Below are 17595 nucleotides of genomic sequence, written 5' to 3' on the forward strand. Positions count from 1 at the left end.
ACGAGTTGCCACGAGGGTGATACGAGTGTGAATATGTAGTTACGAGTGTGAAAGCAGCATAGCCTATTTATTGCGCGAAGCATTTAGAAGAAGGGTCTGTTCTATAAATAAGTACAGCGCACCAGAAATGGCGGAACAACAACAAAACAATTAATAGCGCTGGGTATCTCCGCCCAAGGCCAGTTTTTCTCGCCGTGATTTTGGACGTCACACATTGTGGAAGTGTAATAACCGAGGTTGTTAAAACTATGCGCCTGGAAACATGGGAACAGCATGGATGAACTTTTGGTATAGCCTTTCCGATTACTTCTTTGGTCGCGACTTACGACCCAGTACTTGATTGACGTCCCAGACGTGTAGGAGGGAAACGAGGGAAAGAGAGGTGAGTTTCTGCTTCATTTGTCAAGTTCCTCAGCAAAGAAGGTCTCTCTCCCCTCTGAACAAACGTCGCCGAAGCCTTCTTTGTTTTTAGACAAACGCTTAGCTTGGGTTTGCGCAATACTTAAAATTGGGAACGCTTGTCGCAGAATCTACGCTTAATTTGTGTATGGCTTACTTGAGGGATTAATGCACTGGAACATGTGCAGCTATTTACATTCCTAAATACGGGAGCACTACTTTTGGGAGTAGCATCAGTCTTCAATCTGAGGCTTTGTCCGTTGGAGCATTACGCAGAAACAGGATCTAACGAACTACGTCGTTCAGACGCGCGACCCCGTCTATAAGTAGAGAAATCTAGGCGCAATTCGCATCTCGAGAAGAAGGGAAGGGGAAAGCGCGAATGCTCGCCAGAATCTTTGATCGGCCACTCACTCGCGCTGGAGAAAAGGGCCCGTTAAATCGGATGTCGTGGAGGAAGGAGCACGAACAGGCGACGGAATCTGTGCCCCTGCTGGTAAGCCCGGGCAAGCGTTATAATCAATCCAAGGAGTCATGCTCCCTTTTACGCTGTTTCGCAGTCGGCGGGCCTCGTGCGTATTGGCGTTGCCGTCCCGCACGTTCGACGAGCGACCGACTCGTTGCTAAGCGACGCGCTCGGGGCCCAGTGTCAACCGAGGCCTGTTCGGTCAGGATGGCCAGCTCCGAGAAGCAGCCCCTGCCAGGGACGAGCGCCGCTTCTGGCGCCAAATCTGATGGCTCCAAGTCAACTGGAAAGGACGGCGAGCAGGAACCTGGCTCGGTCCGTGCTCGGACCAAAAAAGGTCAGCCTTTAAAAATACCGGTGCCATATCTCCGCCGTATATAGGTCAAAAGATGTGTCTGAAATTTGTTCATCATTAACTTACTTTTCTTATTTTCGTGGCTCCCGTTTCTGATAATTTCTCAAGTGTGCGCTGCGAAACATGCATCTTAACAATAACCACCCCGCAAGGAGAAATCATGTAAAGCGAACTTTTGTACCTTTGTGTGTCAGTGTATACAGCAAAACGAGCGTGATAGTCTCGCACACTTATACGTATACTTACCCTAAGCAAGCGCAAGCTTCGGCTTACTGTAAAATTCTCCTTTTGTTTTTAACTTGAGGAGAGAGCAGGCAAAACCAAGAAGAGCACTGTTAACATCCTTAAGTAGTTTATTTGCGTTGTGGCATTTTATGTAAACGTTACAGGGCCTGAAGGCTCAAAGATAGAGAGAAGGGTGAGAACCTGTTTTCCTCTTTGAATCGCCTATAGGCGATGGAGATTGAGGTCATGGGGGGCAGATGGTGGGGCGGACGTGACGACCATAATGTGGCCGTAACAAAGGTATCGCATAAAAAAAAATCAACTCTTTCAATAAATACTGTTCCTCTCTTTCTCGCCCTCTCTCCTCCCTGAAAGATGGATCTTTGTCTCCTGCAAATGTATTAGGCGCCTCTTGTCTAGAGATGCAAGTTTCCGTGAAATTTTGAGGGGCGTGAAAAAAAACAGTTTTTTTTTCAATTTTTTTCTTCAGAAAAATAGGGAAAATTGAAAAAGACGATTCCGCACAGATCTATAACAAACCCGAAATAATTCTTAAAGCGAAAGCCTTAGATGTCTCAACAAACACGAAAAGTGACCGTACTTGCTGGTGACTACACGAATAAAACCAAATTACGGCCGCTGTCAAAAGAAAATAAGTAAACAAAATATACATATGAAACTTATTTGGGTTAGAATGGTATTTCAACCCCTGACCCCAGAGCCACAGCCAAGAGTGGTAACTACAGCTCTAACCCGGTACCGCGCCAGGATCGAACAAGAATTATCCGGATGCCTGCCGCATGACAGGTGAACGTTGTTACGTGCTGAATCACAAAGTCCCAGCAGAGCTTCTGCTTTCATAGTCTGCACACATTGATTCCAGAAATCGTTTCCCTCAATGCAGATTGGTCACATCATACCAAATTTCCCCGGAGGAGCTCCGTTTTTTTTTTTTCAATGTTATCCTGGTTGAAAAAAAAAGGAAAAAAAAAACGCGTTTCTTCCAAATGCTTTTTTTTTTTCAACCGTTCACATCTCTACTCTTGTCCTTATGCCGAAGCGCAACTTTCTTTTTGATATGGGCAGCTGCGAACCCTCAATAGAGGAATTTCGCGATGATAAAAACCCATTCGTGATCGCGCCGACTTCATTTTGATGACCCAAAATGCGATAGCCAGTGCAGTGAAAATTTGTGGTAGAATGGGAAAAAGCCCTGCTAGATAGTCTGAATAAACGTGAAGTGGTCCCCTAACTCCCTGCGCTGAGTTCAGGTGTTACTTTCCAGTGTTATAAAGCCCCGTATTAAGCACTTCGGTTTGTTATCCGAGATTTTTTTTTTCAGTTTGAAAGGCTGGTGGAGCGTATGGGAATGCCACTGTCCTTATGAAGTTTTCCGGGTCAGTGGAGATTGCATATACATGCGTGAAATTATGACGTCTGCAATGAAACACCTTCGGCGCGGTGCACTATCGCATGCAAAAAAAAAAAATTAAGTGTACGGTACTTTTTCGTTTGGGGACTTATATAGATGATTTTAGATTAACTATAAGGTGATTTTAGATGATATATGAACTATTTCGTGACTTATATAGATGATCCGCAGTTTGCGCAATGTGAGCTAGTGAAAGTTATGCAAGTACACTTATGTAGATTTTTGCCCCTTTGAATGTTACACAAAACACCGAAAAATTGCGTTCATGCGCGTATGATGCAAAACAATATCAATATAAAATAACGACGATTGCACTGAGGTCAGCTCTTCAGTGCATGCGCAAGCATCTAACGTTTAGCTTCAACATTAGGCACGGCATTTTCCAAAAATTTTAGCGTCATGGCCTCTTTCTATAGGATGTTCTTGGTAATCCACTTGAAATTTCAATAAATGCGATATAAACATTGCTGAAATTTAGCTGTTCCTTATATCTGATGTCATAGTTCAGGCCTTGCGGAGAACTAAAATTTGTAAAGGAATAAACATCCGAGTTCGCAGGTCTCGGCAAAGGGTACACTTTAGGCAATCAAAGTGCATGCTGTTGCGCCAGCCACCCAACTCCGCCAGGTGGCCGACCTGTGCGGACTCGGGTTCGCTACGCTCCTGCTTCGGAAGCTCTATGAGCACACCGCAGCGTGCCAGCCGCCCAAATCCCGCCCCACGACCTTCTTCTAGACGTCCGCTTTCACCTCATACCATTCAAGGTGAGCCCGATCACCCAAGCCCAAGATTCGACCCGATTCTTGTGGGACCACGTTTTCGCCTGACGCTAAGCCTAACGCTACCTGGAAAGACCCCGGCCCGCCAGCAGCGGCGGCGTCTGCCGCGCCAGCTGCGCTCGCCTAACACCGCATCGCCCCGCGTTCCCTGGCGCGCTCGCTCGCCTCCCCGGCAAGCGCAGCGATGTCGTTCGCTATGGAATGCGTCGTAGAAGGCCAGCCCATCGACCCGGCCGTCCTCCACGAGCCGGGCTGGGTACGCATCCGCCGCAAACAGCTCGCGCACCAAGGCCATCCTACCCCTAACTCCCCCACCACGCAAAGCCCCAACGTCACCAGCGGCGGTGCACCGCCGCCACATCGTCGCAAACGCCGACTCACCCCAAAGCCCCCGCAGCTAGCTGAGCCCCTTCCTGCAGATGACATCAAGATCATACTCCGCCCTCAAGGAGGCCTGGCGCTCAACACCATCTCTGCACCATACCTGGCTGATATAATCCAAGAACAGGCGCAGGTACCCCGTACGCCGGAAGACCAACTGCGAATACACCACCGTTCCAACTTCATCATACTCAGCACTCCTTCGGAAGAAAGAGCCCATAAATACCTTGCCCTCTCCTCCCTGCGCTATCAAGACGCCACGTATCCCCTGGCCAACCATATACCTCCCCCCGACAACACCACCGTCGGCGTGCTCTTTGACGTACCGCCCTCTGACGACCCGGACACCATCCTACGCAGTCTTGTGGACTACAACCCGGCTCTGCAAATCCTCGACGTCAAACGCCTGCACAACACTCACCTTGTTCAAATACTTTTCAACGGCACCCTGGTTCCTTACTGGGTACGCTACAGAGCCGCTCTCCTCCGCTGCTACCCCTTCAAACGCAAGTCTGAAGCATGTTTTAACTGCTGGACCCCCGGTCACAGGAGAGACGTTTGCCCAAACCTGCCACCTACCCCACGCTGCACCACTTGCGGCACCACCAACCCGGCCGAACAGCACCCCTGCAAGCCGTCATGCATTCTCTGCGGAGAAGGCCACAGCACAGGAACAACAGGCTGCGCCAAAAGGTTCCAGCCGCGGCGCACCCAGAAACCATCCCTATACCGGAATTCCCAGTCGGACCGAGCCAAAAACTCCCCAACTGCATCCGGCACGGCACCCCTCACCCCTTACCACTCATCGAAGACCTATAGCCAAGTCCTCACGTCAACAGCAGGACCCACCAGCTGCACTTCAACTCAGGTGAGCTCCCGGGGTCTGCTCCCTCTCTCAACCCTCCCTCTCGCAAACACAACTACCACACCCACCATCCCCTCACAATATGAAGCACTCATCAAGGAAATCCAATCACTTCGAGCAGAGGTCACCCTCCTTCGACAAGAAAACGCACTACTCCGCCAGCAACAACACAGCCAATCCCAACCCCCTCCACTCCCCCCCCCACGAGCCCAACCTCGACCCAACCACCGTCCCCACCCAAACGCCACCTGTCAAACGCAAAGCCCTTTCGCCAGAAGAGGGTTACGACAAGTCAGACAAAATCCCCCCCCCCCCCATCTAGCACAAGCTCTTGAGACACAACGACAGGAGTACACCTAAACCTCCACCAAACCATCGTAGCCAACCAGACAGCAATGCAAGACTCAATTACTTCCCTCCATACGGAACTCCTTACATGCATGAAGGAACTACTACCTTCAAAATTCGCCCCGTCAGTCTCTGACCCCAGCCACTTTGCCCCTCTCCCTGATGACGATGACTTGGAAGAAGATATATGAAGCCTGCCACATTTGGCAATGGAATTGCAGGGGCTTCGCCCACAAAAGAGCAGTCCTACAGACTCTCTTATCCACCCTGCCCACGCCTCCGGTAGTCATCGCGCTCCAAGAAACAGGCCCTTCTACTAAAGTCAAACTCCCTGGGTTTCAATCATTTCAATCACCCGATTTCCCATCTATCGCCACTCTGGTTCACCGCAACCTCCACACAGCTATCATCACCCTTCCCACCTCTCCTATTCCACATGTGCTAATCGCCGTTTATCCACCCAAACCCCCCCAGCCCATTCTGTACATCCTCAATATTTATAGCGCCCCCAAAGAACACTCACACAACTTCCATCCCCTCTTCAAAGCAGCCCTCCACGTCGCCAACAAAAACCCCCTCCTCATACTAGGCGACTTTAATGCACCGCACCCCGCCTGGGGATATAGCCACACCACCCGCAAAGGGCGCCTACTTTGGGAAGCAATCCAATCCCTCTGCCTCACCCTCGAAACCGACCCACACACCCCCACCCGCATCGGCAACAGCGCCCAACGAGACACGACCCCAGACCTAGCACTCACCAGCCACCTCCCACACACCACCTGGCTACCCACCCCCAACAACCTTGGAAGCGACCACTACATCATTCAAACGACACTTCAGCTTTCTCATCGGCTATCATCTCCGATCACCCCTCACCACGTCACGGACTGGGACGCCTTTCGCGCCGAATGTGCCGAACTGCCACCTCCCGAAACCTTTTCTGAATCGGACTTAAACGGCTGGCTCGCAAAAATAATCCGCGTCAAGACTTCTTATGACACCCCCGTCGACCCCGAAATACCCCCTGCCCTTGCCGACACCCGAATGACGCACCTTTTGGAAGCATATCGTAGCATCGAGCGTAGGTGGCGCACCCGCAAACACAGACGTGTCCTGCGCCGCAAGCTTGCGTACCTCCAAACACAAATTCAAGAACACGCAGCAGCACTCACCCGAGCTCACTGGTACCAAATATGCGACGATATGCGCGGTGGGCTCTCCATGAAACGCACGTGGGCGCTACTACGACATTTACTCGACCCCACCACTACCAAAGAATACACATCATCCCGCATTCATTCCCTTATCCACACATACCCTGGTACCGCAGCCCAGCTGATCTCCGAACTCCGGTCCCAATACATCCCCCTCAGTACCACCTGTACTCCTACGGGTACATACGCGGGCTTGCCTAACACCACCCTCGACGCCGACATCACCATCGCAGAGATCGAACATGCCATCACAGAACTTCGGCGCCAAACAGCCCCCGGAGCAGATAACATAACTAATAAACTCCTACGTAACGTAGACGGATGCACCCTAGACACCACCTTGAACCTGTTCAACCACCACTGGCGATCTGGCACCCTCCCCAATTCCTGGCGCCATGCCGACATCTCCCTGATACCGAAGCCCAATAAACCCGTAAAATCGAACACCTCAGACCGATATCCCTCACGTCGTGTCTAGGAAAACTCCTTGAGCACATTATCACAAGCCGCCTCACAACCTACCTAGAAGATCATGAACTTCTCCCACACAACCTCACCGGCTTCCGCCCCGGCCTCTCCACTCAGGACACCCACCTTCAACTGCACAATGACCTACTTCTTTCCCCATCCAAGAGCGACAGTGCGGCTATCCTAGCCCTCGACTTGCACAAAGCATTCGACAACGTCTCTCACGCAGCCATCCTACGGTCTCTAAATTCCCTCAACCTGGGATCTCGCACTTACTACTATGTCGCCTCCTTTCTCAGTAACCGCACAGCAACCCTTCGCCTAGGGCCCCTTACCTCAGACCTCTTCCCCCTACCACCAGTCGGCACACCTCAGGGTTCGGTTATATCCCCCCTTCTCTTTAACCTCGCTATGATCCCTGTGGCCACCGCCCTACTAACTATCCCCAACCTACACACTTCTGTATACGCCGATGACATCACCCTCTGGATGACCTGTGGCAGTGATGCACACATCGAAGAGACGCTGCAGCTAGCAGCAGAAACTGTGAGTACAGTCGCCCGCACAATCGGTCTAATATGTTCAACGCACAAATCAGAACTTCTCATCATACATCCCACCCGCCCACGCCCACCCACTGCGCCCCCCATCACCGTTTGGATTGACGACACACGAGTGCCTATCGTCCCCTCCATACGTATACTTGGCATCACTATACAAGCTAACCGCGGCAATACGCTCACCTTTCAACGACTCCGCTCACACACACTTCAGACCATAGGACTCCTCAGACGTATTACATCTCGGCACCACGGCCTCACGGAGCCCGAGCGACTTCGGCTGCTCCATGCTTTCGTAATTAGCAGGTTCACGTACCACCTCCCATACTGCAGGCTCACCGTATCAGACAAAGCCAAATCGGACTGCCTTCTCCGCAAAGTCTATAGGGCTGCTCTTTTACTTCCACCAAATTTACTTCCTTCAGCTTGGTGTACATAACACCACGTCTGAACTCATCGAAGCCCACCGCACGGCCCAAATCCACCGACTGGCCCGCACCCACACTGGGCGTTCCATACTCGCTCGACTTTCCATCTCAACCCCTATCCTCCCCCTATCCTCCGTCCCCATCCCTAGAGAATTTCGCCAACTCATAAGAATTAAGCCACTAACTCGCAACTCTCACCCCACATTACATGCGGCCAGACGTGCTGCACGCGCAGCGAACCTGCAACGCCTGCACCCCCCCTCACCTCATACCATCTACGTAGACGCTGCTAGCTACCCCTCCCGAGCTGCATTCTCCATAGTAGCGCTCTCCGAGGATAGCACACCTCAGGACTCCCTCACTGTCCTCACGAGTTCAGCCACAGCGGCGGAGGAGGCGGCCATATCCCTCGCCCTAGCCCAAGACCCCTGTCCAGACACCATCCTGTCAGATTCACAATCCGCAATCAGAAATTTCCAAGCTGGCCGGATATCCAAAATTGCCCTCCAAATTCTACCCCGAAAACCCCCTCCTCACCCCGTGGTCTTGTTGTGGGTCCCCGCCCATACAGGAATAGGTGCCAACGAGGCGGCCAACCGAGAAGCTCGAGCTATGACCACCCGAGCAGGCCCTTCGTTGGAGACCAACCACGGCCTTCCCAGCTCCCGGGACATTCTCATCTCGTACAGGGAAATCACACAACATTACCGCCTCCTCCGCCGCCACTATCCCCCCCCCCCCGCACCCCAGCCTCACACAGGAGGAGGCCAGAACCTGGCGCCTCCTCCAAACGCACTCCTTCCCCTGCAGAGCCTCCCTCTCCCACTCACACCCTTCCCTGTTCCCCTCCTCACTCTGCCCACTCTGTGGCGCCCGGGACTCTCAACTACACTCTCTCTGTGACTGCCCGCGCTCCCCTTTTCCCCCTTTCCCCACACCCACCCACTGGGAGCAGGCCCTGCGGAGCTCGACCCTGGAGACCCAGACCACCCTCGTCTACAGGGCCCAACAGGTCGCGGAAACCCTCTGGGCCACCGCCACCTCCTGCCCCTGACCCAGCCGTAAAATAAAGTGGTTCTCTCTCTCTCCCCCATGGTAACGCGTTCCTGTAGGACGATCCTATACGACTGAATTGTCCTCACAGAATCGAGGCGATCACAATTTTGCCTTGCCGAGGGAAAATGACCAAAAAATGCCCCGCCGAAGTTTTGCCGTAACCTCCTCCTAAACGACGAAGCCGTGACTTTGAAGGAACCGCGCAAGCTTTCTTACTTGACGGTGTTGTTAAAACGCTGAGACTTTCCGTCATTGAATATGCACCCCTCAAACCCGCACTGAGGCGCCATGCAACTGATACGCAGGGTACGTGTCTCAGTGTTTTTCCTGCAAAGCCGCTGCAGGGATGAAAGCCGTGTGACATAATTAGTTGTCGAAGTGCCGAAAAAAGTATGGTATGCGTCTTGAGAAAACGCGTGGTCTTTTTTTGTTGCTTGAGCAATGTGCCCCTTTAGTGTGGTTAAACCTTATGCGCGTGCAGCTCCCGAGCACCCTTCGATCGACCGGAAGAACTGGCTCATCCACATGCACTTTGTCCGGAGGGAGTTCGACATCTGCAAAGCGCTCATCAATGAAATGCATGATGAAACGAAGGGCTACTGCGAATACGCCCTTTACATTCAAGGTACGTTCCACGTTGAGCGTCACTTGTTCCGTTCGTCTCACATGTGTTTAATAAGACGTAGGGAGCGCACCTGCCGGTGGTTACCACATGAAGTTCGCTACTTGTAACGTTAAAAGCAACGAGGAGCAAAACAATACCCAGGAAACGAGCTTCTAAATAAATGGTTCTCTCCCTGTTGTTTCCCTCCAAAAAATGTTCTCTCCTCAAAAAACTAAAAATAAAATAAAAGTAGAGCATGAAATGAGAGAGAAGAGAACGTGAAAAAAGAATGCCTGAACAAGCAATGAATTGTAAGTCAAAATAAAAAACTTAAGACTGCCGTGGGTGTGCTTCACATGACCTTCCACATTTTTATCATCGACTTCGTAGACCAAGACGTTACTCCTTCAGCTCCCCAACGCATGCTTTTCTTTTCCCGTGTGCTTTGCCGAGCTAAAACCAGAGGTTTCAGCGGAGTCGCACAGGTAACCGAAAAGTGGTAGACATAGATTTCATTCTTTGCGAGAAATAGAAAACAACATATACGGTGAAGATGCCGCGAGAGCTGTTTTTCGACCACTGTTCAGAAAGTGGTATGATGTCTCTCGGCGGTTTCTTTTTTCTGTTATTTGGGCACACCTGCAGAGTCGATAATTTCCATGACCGATAATGGGTGAAAGACAGAATACAAAAAATCGCTGCCGGCGGTATTTTGTCATGAAGTGTTATCTTGCACGCAGCTCTCATACTGCGGCACGAAGGGAAAATCAGCGAATCGCTCGAGGTGTTCCAGGCGTGCGCCGTCCTCAACGGGGAGCCGTCGATCCTGAAGCAAGTGGCTAGATCGCTGTAAGAAATTTGTGGCAGTGCCTTCATTTATACTAACTGTTTTTTTCATTTCTCTGTTCGTATCCCTACCAATTATATTAACCCAAAAGCATTAAAGGTATCCTGAAACAATTCCGATAGACGCTTTCACTCTTTCGTTCGTGCCTGGAGGCACTGCGAAAGCTATAGTTAATGCCAATGCAGAGCCCTACTGCTTGATTTGCTCATCGCAGCAGACACGTCTCCCAGTTTCCGCTTTGCTTTTGCTGCGATTTCCTTCGGAGTGGCTATCGAATGCGTTCACTGCTGCAAGTTAGATGAAGAGAGCCAATAGCCGCGACATCGCTTGAATGAAGTCATTCAAGCGCGCAAGCAATGCCGAGACTTGGAAAAAAGAGAAACATCTTTTGAGCAGGTTTCTAAATTACATGATGGGCGAATAGAAGAAATATTTGGCTCGGATACTTTGTGATCCCTTGATCTAAGTGCTGGATGTGCTTATTATTCTGAAAGCATTGCAGATTTTAGAGAAAGTGTTCTTCGGGGGAAGGGGGGGGGGGGGGGGGGCATAAAGACAAAATACAAATTTTATTCATTAAAATGACTGCTTTGTCGCGATAATAACGACAGACATTTTATGGCAAACTTCTAACAAATAGAGCAGACATTAAGGAACACAGATATGGAGGCTCTCCAGCCAGCCACTTTCCGGCGGCGATTTTTAAATGGCGTCACAGAATCCTGCTTGCACGAACGTTTTTTTTTTTATTCTGCTTACGTTTTTTTTTTTCGGTTAAAAACGTCTTTCGTGGGCTAGTTATTTTAAACTTAACAAAGCAAGCCAGAGCTACATCGCACCAGAAAACTGTAATTGAGGGATAACAAAAGCGCTCTTTGCTGCAGTTCAAGAGTAACAGTTACGAGTTCCGCACCTGAAAGTGGGAATAATTACTAAACCTAATCAATACACTTAGTAAACTACACGTCGAGCCTTGACTCCCAAGGAGCGGATTTCAAAGTGTGCCAAGTCGGTACAAAATGTACACTCACGATGGTCCTAAAATTAGTCGCTACATGGGTATAACAGATCAATCCTGCCTTACCTTCCTTCAGATTTCTTTTAGGACGTCATAAAGCAGCTGCTGATATCTACGAGGAGTGCCTCAAAATGAAGGGGAAGTGTTGGGTGAGTATTGCTTTCAATTTGGTCATTCAACGCCGGTCACTGTTTTATGTGCACAGAAATGTTTTAACTCACGAAAGGATACCAAGTTCGCCCCCGCGGCAGCGCTCCACGGATGCCTCCTGACGCCCCTTGAAGGTGGGCGCTTTCTTGGCACTGCTTCGAAAAGGTGCCCAAGCTAAAAAAAAAAAAAAAAAGCAAAAACCTCGCGCATGGTCCGCTAACCACAAATTCAAAGGCACTGATTAATAAAAAATAAGGGCTAGGTAAGGGCTCAAACCCCAATTGCGTCTAGGCCGACAGATGTTCAACAAAGTGACCATAAATTATGGCATGATATATTTACGGCAAAATTTCCGAGGTAGATGGCGGCATGCGTGGGAGCGTGGGATACTCCGTGAATGATTCTTGTGGGCGGTAAAAAATGTTTACTGTGCACGTGCAAATCGAGGTGCGAAAACGGGCCCATGCAACAAAATAAACACAGCGCACACAAACGAAGGAATGTACGCAATAAATGCAGTTAACTATTTATGTTTTACGAATGTCCGCAATTATGTTGCTTGTGTCACTTTCACAGAGTAAATAAAGAAAACGTAAGGCAATGCGACGGCACACGAGTGTATGAATGACATTTAAATACGGAGGGATTGAAATCTCAGCTTTGAATGTCCAGTTTATAAGCGTTATGAACACGCTCCTAAAAACACCGGTGTGCTGGCTTTACCACAACGCACGTGAGTGAGCGACCATAGCGATCTAATAAGGAAAATAGGTCAATGAAGTCGCCAATCATGCTATTTCACCGGGAAAATTGGTTCTCGGCTGCGCCGTAACGCGATTCAAGAATGACGTTTAGCATTTCGTAATATTTGCGCAACGCGAAACTTGATGTAAGTACGCTATGACATACGATGATTATTTTTTAAAGCTGGAGTTGTATGTTGGATTACGTTATTCGTCGGATTTTCTCCCCTTGACGCAGCAATAGGTCGTTCAGGTGAACTGTGAATTTGAAGGCACTGTGTTCACGGGCACGCTAAACGTGAAAATTGGTTGGGTTAGAGGGATGGCCCGCTCAGAGGTATACAGCGCTTAGTCTCGTTAGAGTGCTGTCACATACATGTAACAATGTTGCTCAGATAAATTTTCTCCTTCTTTGTATTATACGTACCTATGTCAACTAACAGCTCAGTTTCCTGTTAACAAATAAAATTTACTGGTTTCCTGTTTTTGCAACCCACGCAGGACATACTGCATTACCTCGGACTTTGCTACGTGAAGCTCAAGGACTATGAACAGGTAGCCAGGCAACTGTGACATTGTATTAGAACCTAAAGCAAAGAAACAAAAAAGCCCTCTTGGCTGGGCTACGTGAAGAGGCGAGTACGCAGCCATTTGTTTTTCTCTCTTGCTGTGAATGCCCAGGCGAAGCAGCGGTTTTCAGAAGCCTTGCAGCAGAGCCCCCGTGACGAGACGTTCATCGCCCTCGGTGAACTGCACGTCGCCAATGATGACATAAAGGCAGCAATCGGCGTTTACCGCAAGGCGGTCGAGTAAGTACGTTGGAAAACTGCACTGAGGCTGGAGTAATAAGCAATGCTCCGGGGTGGTCGTTTCTTGTCGATGACCTCCTCCCCCACCCCATATCAGGCCTAGCAAAATCGGTTCTAGTTTGACACGCGAAGTATCACTGTACGGTCTTTCTCTCTAACGTTTGTAATTATTAGTTTCACGCATCGTAACGGAAGTAAACATGAGAGGTTGGACGACTTCCGCGGTGTCGCAAATGTTCGATCAGATGGAGGAGAGAAAAGCTTTCTTTCCTCCATGGTCCACCGGCTCACCTAAAGCTAACAAAGCTAACCGATTCCTCCTCTAAGCTGCAACCCCCACCCCGCAACGAACCGCAGAGTTTCCGCCAGCAGAGTTCCTGCGGATGAGTTCGCCGGATACGGGACGATGAGTGCTCCCCTCCTCACTCTCAGGACGTCTCTGTTAAGCTGAGTAGTTTATATTCGGTAAAAATTGAGGGCATATTTGTGAAATGCTGCTGCATGAAGCCGCCTGTCACGGAGTTGTATTCTCTCGAGAATATAACTCCGTTACAGGTGGTTTCATGCAGTAGCATTAAGTGGCCGAACGGAAGCCTCATCGAAGGGAACAATATTGTGAACCTGCCCTTTCTCTCGTTTTTTAAATGGCTGCGAGTACGTAACGAACTCTTTATGAGGTGAAAGCAAAAAGAAACAAAACTACACGAAACTATACACCTGTGCTCTTCGGCGGGAGTATAAAACGGTACCTGAACGACAACGCCAAGAAATGAGTTTCTTGTTTTTCTTTTCCAACTTTGTGAGGCTTCGTCAAATGTCAGCAGATGGGACACCACAGCCCCACCTACTATGTTAGCGGTACGGCGATGTTTTGCACCTATTGCATTATACGAAAAAACAAAAACAAACGTACTGTCCTTCATACTGGGGCACTGTGACACTCGCATCAGCCGCCAGATATCGCTCCAATACGTAAAAGATCGCAGCTTCAATTCCGCTCCACGGAGGACGCGTATGCGATGGAGGAGAATTATGAGAGAGCCCGCATGTGTGTTATTGTCCATTATTTTTACCGGGAAGGAGGACAGGCGAGATGACACACGCGCGCACGTTTGCGTGGGCTCCCTCTCGCCTGTTCTTCTCTCCCGTAAAAACCTCGTAGCGCATTTATCCGTCAAGAGTACACGACCAGCTTGCCAAAACGCTGTCTTTAGATACTTATGTCGACGAAAAACCCCTAGCGGCCAAGCGCAATAGCCTGAGTGTTCAGAGCTAACCAGTAGATGGCGCTGGGTGAGTGCAGGAAGTAGCAGGAAGAACTCTCTCTCTGCTCCCCCTCCTTACTCCTCCTCCTTCTTTTACTCTGTAACTAACGTTTTTCCATCCATCCATCCAAGTACCGGCTTGAACCTACATTGAAATGGCATCGCGTTTCTGCCTGAGCGTGATGGCGTAAAAAAGAAAGAAAGGCAGAGCCTAGGCGGATATCATACAGTGGGTGAAAAGCAGAAATTGCGAAAGGCCTTAAAGAGGCCATGCAGACAAAACACAAGTTTGGTTCATTCGAAAGATTGCCTCGTTAGACTCATATATACTGACAACCCTTTTAAGGTAAACTTCGCTTAAATAAGCTATTTAATTAGGAGAAAAGGTAATGGCCATCCGACCCACTAGCTCATTTCCCCTAACCGAACCTATGATGTCGTATGGCGTGCTCTGCGATTGGCTCAGGCCGGCAAAGGCAAATGCAAATTAGGCAGGGCTTATAAGCGTGCCGAACCAGCTGTTTGCGCTTAAATTCAGGGTACATTCTTTTTATAGCAGTAAGAATTGTGGGGTAAACAGTGGAAATTACGAAAGTACACGTAAACGTAGAAGTACCGATGCGCACTGCTGTTGGTACTGCGCGCACTACATGTTTTAGCTACACAGCATTGCGGCACTTTGGTACTCTAGCTTTGGGGTTGTCTCAGACGACACTGGCCGATTGGTGTGAGCGACGGTGTCTTACGTGACCATATTTGTCGAGCGAACACCATGTTTCACGGAACGATTACTTTCTACCTTAACAAAAACAAGCCAGGTGCAAATACGGTCAAAAGCAAAGCAAAGGCAGAAAACGGCCCAGCGCGGTATGGTAGCGCCATCTAGGAGGACTGACGATAAACAAGGCTACGCAGTCGGCTGCCGAATCTAATTGCGCCCTAGGTTTCGCTTGAGGACCTGCTCTTTTGTCGTCATTGCAGACCACGAAAACACACGATTTGGCGGGAGAATCAAAATTTTCATTTAAATTGATTAATTTCTCAGTGAATAAAGCATAGTTTTCTTCCGGACAAGCCCTGGGGGCACTATAAAACTCAAAATCTCTCGAATAAAACAAACTTGTATTTTGTCTGCATGGCCCCTTTATGCTTGGTGAGACGTGCTACACTTCGAACTACTCAAATATAAGATGTATTTCACTCCTGAGCGCCATGGGAGACGTACTTCTCGCCATGACATCATGGCAAATTATTCAGATATATCGCTAATATCAGCAGAATCCTTACATCTCAACGTATAGGAGCTTAATAATTTATAGTTTTCACGTAGCATGTATTATTCTTACAATTTGTTGTTAACGGGCGCCGCTACAGCGGCGAGTTCACATGATGTCTCTTGATTTTTGTTTAGTTTTGTGGAGCGGGGGCGGTAACGTGGCCTTTCAAACATTCTTGCAAATGCAACCTCATAGTTGGCCAGTATACCCTGACACGGGACAGCCCTTTTTCCTCTCGTTCGCAGAAATAACCCCGAGAGTGCTGAGCTGAATACAAAGCTGGGGCTTCTCTACATGCAGGTGAGCCATAATAATGCACGCCATAGTTGCTCGGACCCATAGCTGTCCCCTATAGCCTTCTTTTCTTTTGTTCACGAAGTGGGCAACAGCGAAAATGTGCGCGTTAAATAACGTTCCTTCTCCTCCCTTCTTCATTCTTCGTCTTTTCCTCCTAATACTTTTAGTTTTGGTATTACCATCATACCATTAACAATGATATCATTCCCGTATGTACGATGGTAAGTATTACTCACAATTGTACTATTCTAACAAGGGTTAACATGTTTCTGTTTCTGTGTACTCCTTCTTTGGAGAATCCGTTTGGTCAAATGGTACTGCTCAAGCATATTTCACATGTAGGCTTTAAATAGAGCCGTGCTTTGCGCTCCAACCGTCTCAGTGGTCACGTGGGCTCGCCTTAGCAGCGGCGGCATTGGTTGCCTGTTACTCCTTTTGTTCTCCACCAGTATCAGCATTTTGTCGCCGTCATCACCATTCCATCCCCTTTTTAAGCCTACTTGGTCCTGCACTCGCTGGAAACTCCATTTTACAACGTGTGCAAGCGGCGACGGGACGTGTCGAGACGCGCGCAACGGGCGAGTCGGGCGATCCGTATTTCGACTTGACTTCCCGAAACTTCAGTTACGTTGCGAATTCAGCGCCACGAAACCACTGCGTCGTCTAGGCTGACGTCACCACTATCCGCACGCCCTCTGCAGTTATCTGTTGTTGTAGCTCACCCCCCGCATACCGGTGGTGAAACGTTTTTGCCAAAAAGCCGCTTCTATTTCTCAAGCGGTTAAACATCGCTGATGAGGCCAGTGCAGAGGGGGCTTGTTCAAATAAACTACTGAGTAGAGCGATTGCCTTTGGAGCTCACTCTCCCGCCAACGTTGCACTGCACAGCCGCACAGCTATATAATTTTCCATCACGTACCATACAAGTACGCTCAAATTGTGGGGTTTGCGAGATCGTGCCTCAGTTACATGCGTTACATCCTTTTTTTTTTTTCAACTTCTAGCGTGTGCGCACGTCTGTAGGTGTCTTTTTTCTTTTCCGCGAGTGCTGCGACACGTGCTGGTGAGCCGTCCTCTCACGACGCTCGCTGTGCTTTGTGTCCAGTCCAACATGCACCCAAAGGCGTTCGAGCGGCTGGGAGTGGCTCTCACGAGCGACCCCAGCTACGAGCCGGCTGTGCTGGCAGCAGGCAGCATCATGCAGTCGTTCGGCGACTACGACGTGGCCCTCAGCAAGTACCGCCTCCTCTCGTTCACGCCGGACGACAGCCCTGCGCTGTGGAACAACGTCGGCATGTGCTTCTTCGGCAAGAAGAAGTACGTCGCGGTGAGTGGCCCCCTCGAAAAACTGTATCGTCTTTGTGTTTTATCATCCGTGAGCATGCATGTGCGTGAATGTATGTGCGGGAGCTTAGTGTGTGAGTGCATTCTTGCGTTCCTCGACTAGCTACGCGTTCCTCAGAACTGGCTTGCATCTCAGTAAGTTCCTTTCACTGGAATTCAACATTTAAAACAGTATCCGCGAAGAAAAATATCTGACAGGGAGTAAACTATTCCTTTTTAACTACATAAGGTGCACAACCAGCTTTCGTGGTTAGGTGCAACG

General features: G+C 49.4%; 1 protein-coding gene across 1 annotated transcript in view; it reads left to right on the forward strand.

Annotated features, from left to right (window-relative positions):
• The first annotated feature begins 1030 nt into the window (after positions 1–1030).
• The window catches only part of Bbs4 (Bardet-Biedl syndrome 4), a 29693-nt gene continuing 13128 nt past the window's right edge, over positions 1031–17595 (forward strand). The window contains exons 1-8 of the mRNA XM_077699215.1: positions 1031–1202; positions 9461–9604; positions 10324–10432; positions 11525–11597; positions 12843–12896; positions 13023–13150; positions 15938–15992; positions 17095–17316. Coding sequence (XP_077555341.1) covers positions 1073–1202; positions 9461–9604; positions 10324–10432; positions 11525–11597; positions 12843–12896; positions 13023–13150; positions 15938–15992; positions 17095–17316 — 915 coding nt within the window. The 5' untranslated portion in view covers positions 1031–1072. The remainder of the gene's footprint in view (positions 1203–9460; positions 9605–10323; positions 10433–11524; positions 11598–12842; positions 12897–13022; positions 13151–15937; positions 15993–17094; positions 17317–17595) is intronic.

The sequence above is a fragment of the Haemaphysalis longicornis genome, unplaced genomic scaffold (assembly GCF_048455015.1).
Source record: "Haemaphysalis longicornis isolate Haplotype H1 unplaced genomic scaffold, Haemaphysalis longicornis Haplotype H1 scaffold_1, whole genome shotgun sequence".
In the NCBI taxonomy this organism is placed as follows: domain Eukaryota; kingdom Metazoa; phylum Arthropoda; class Arachnida; order Ixodida; family Ixodidae; genus Haemaphysalis; species Haemaphysalis longicornis.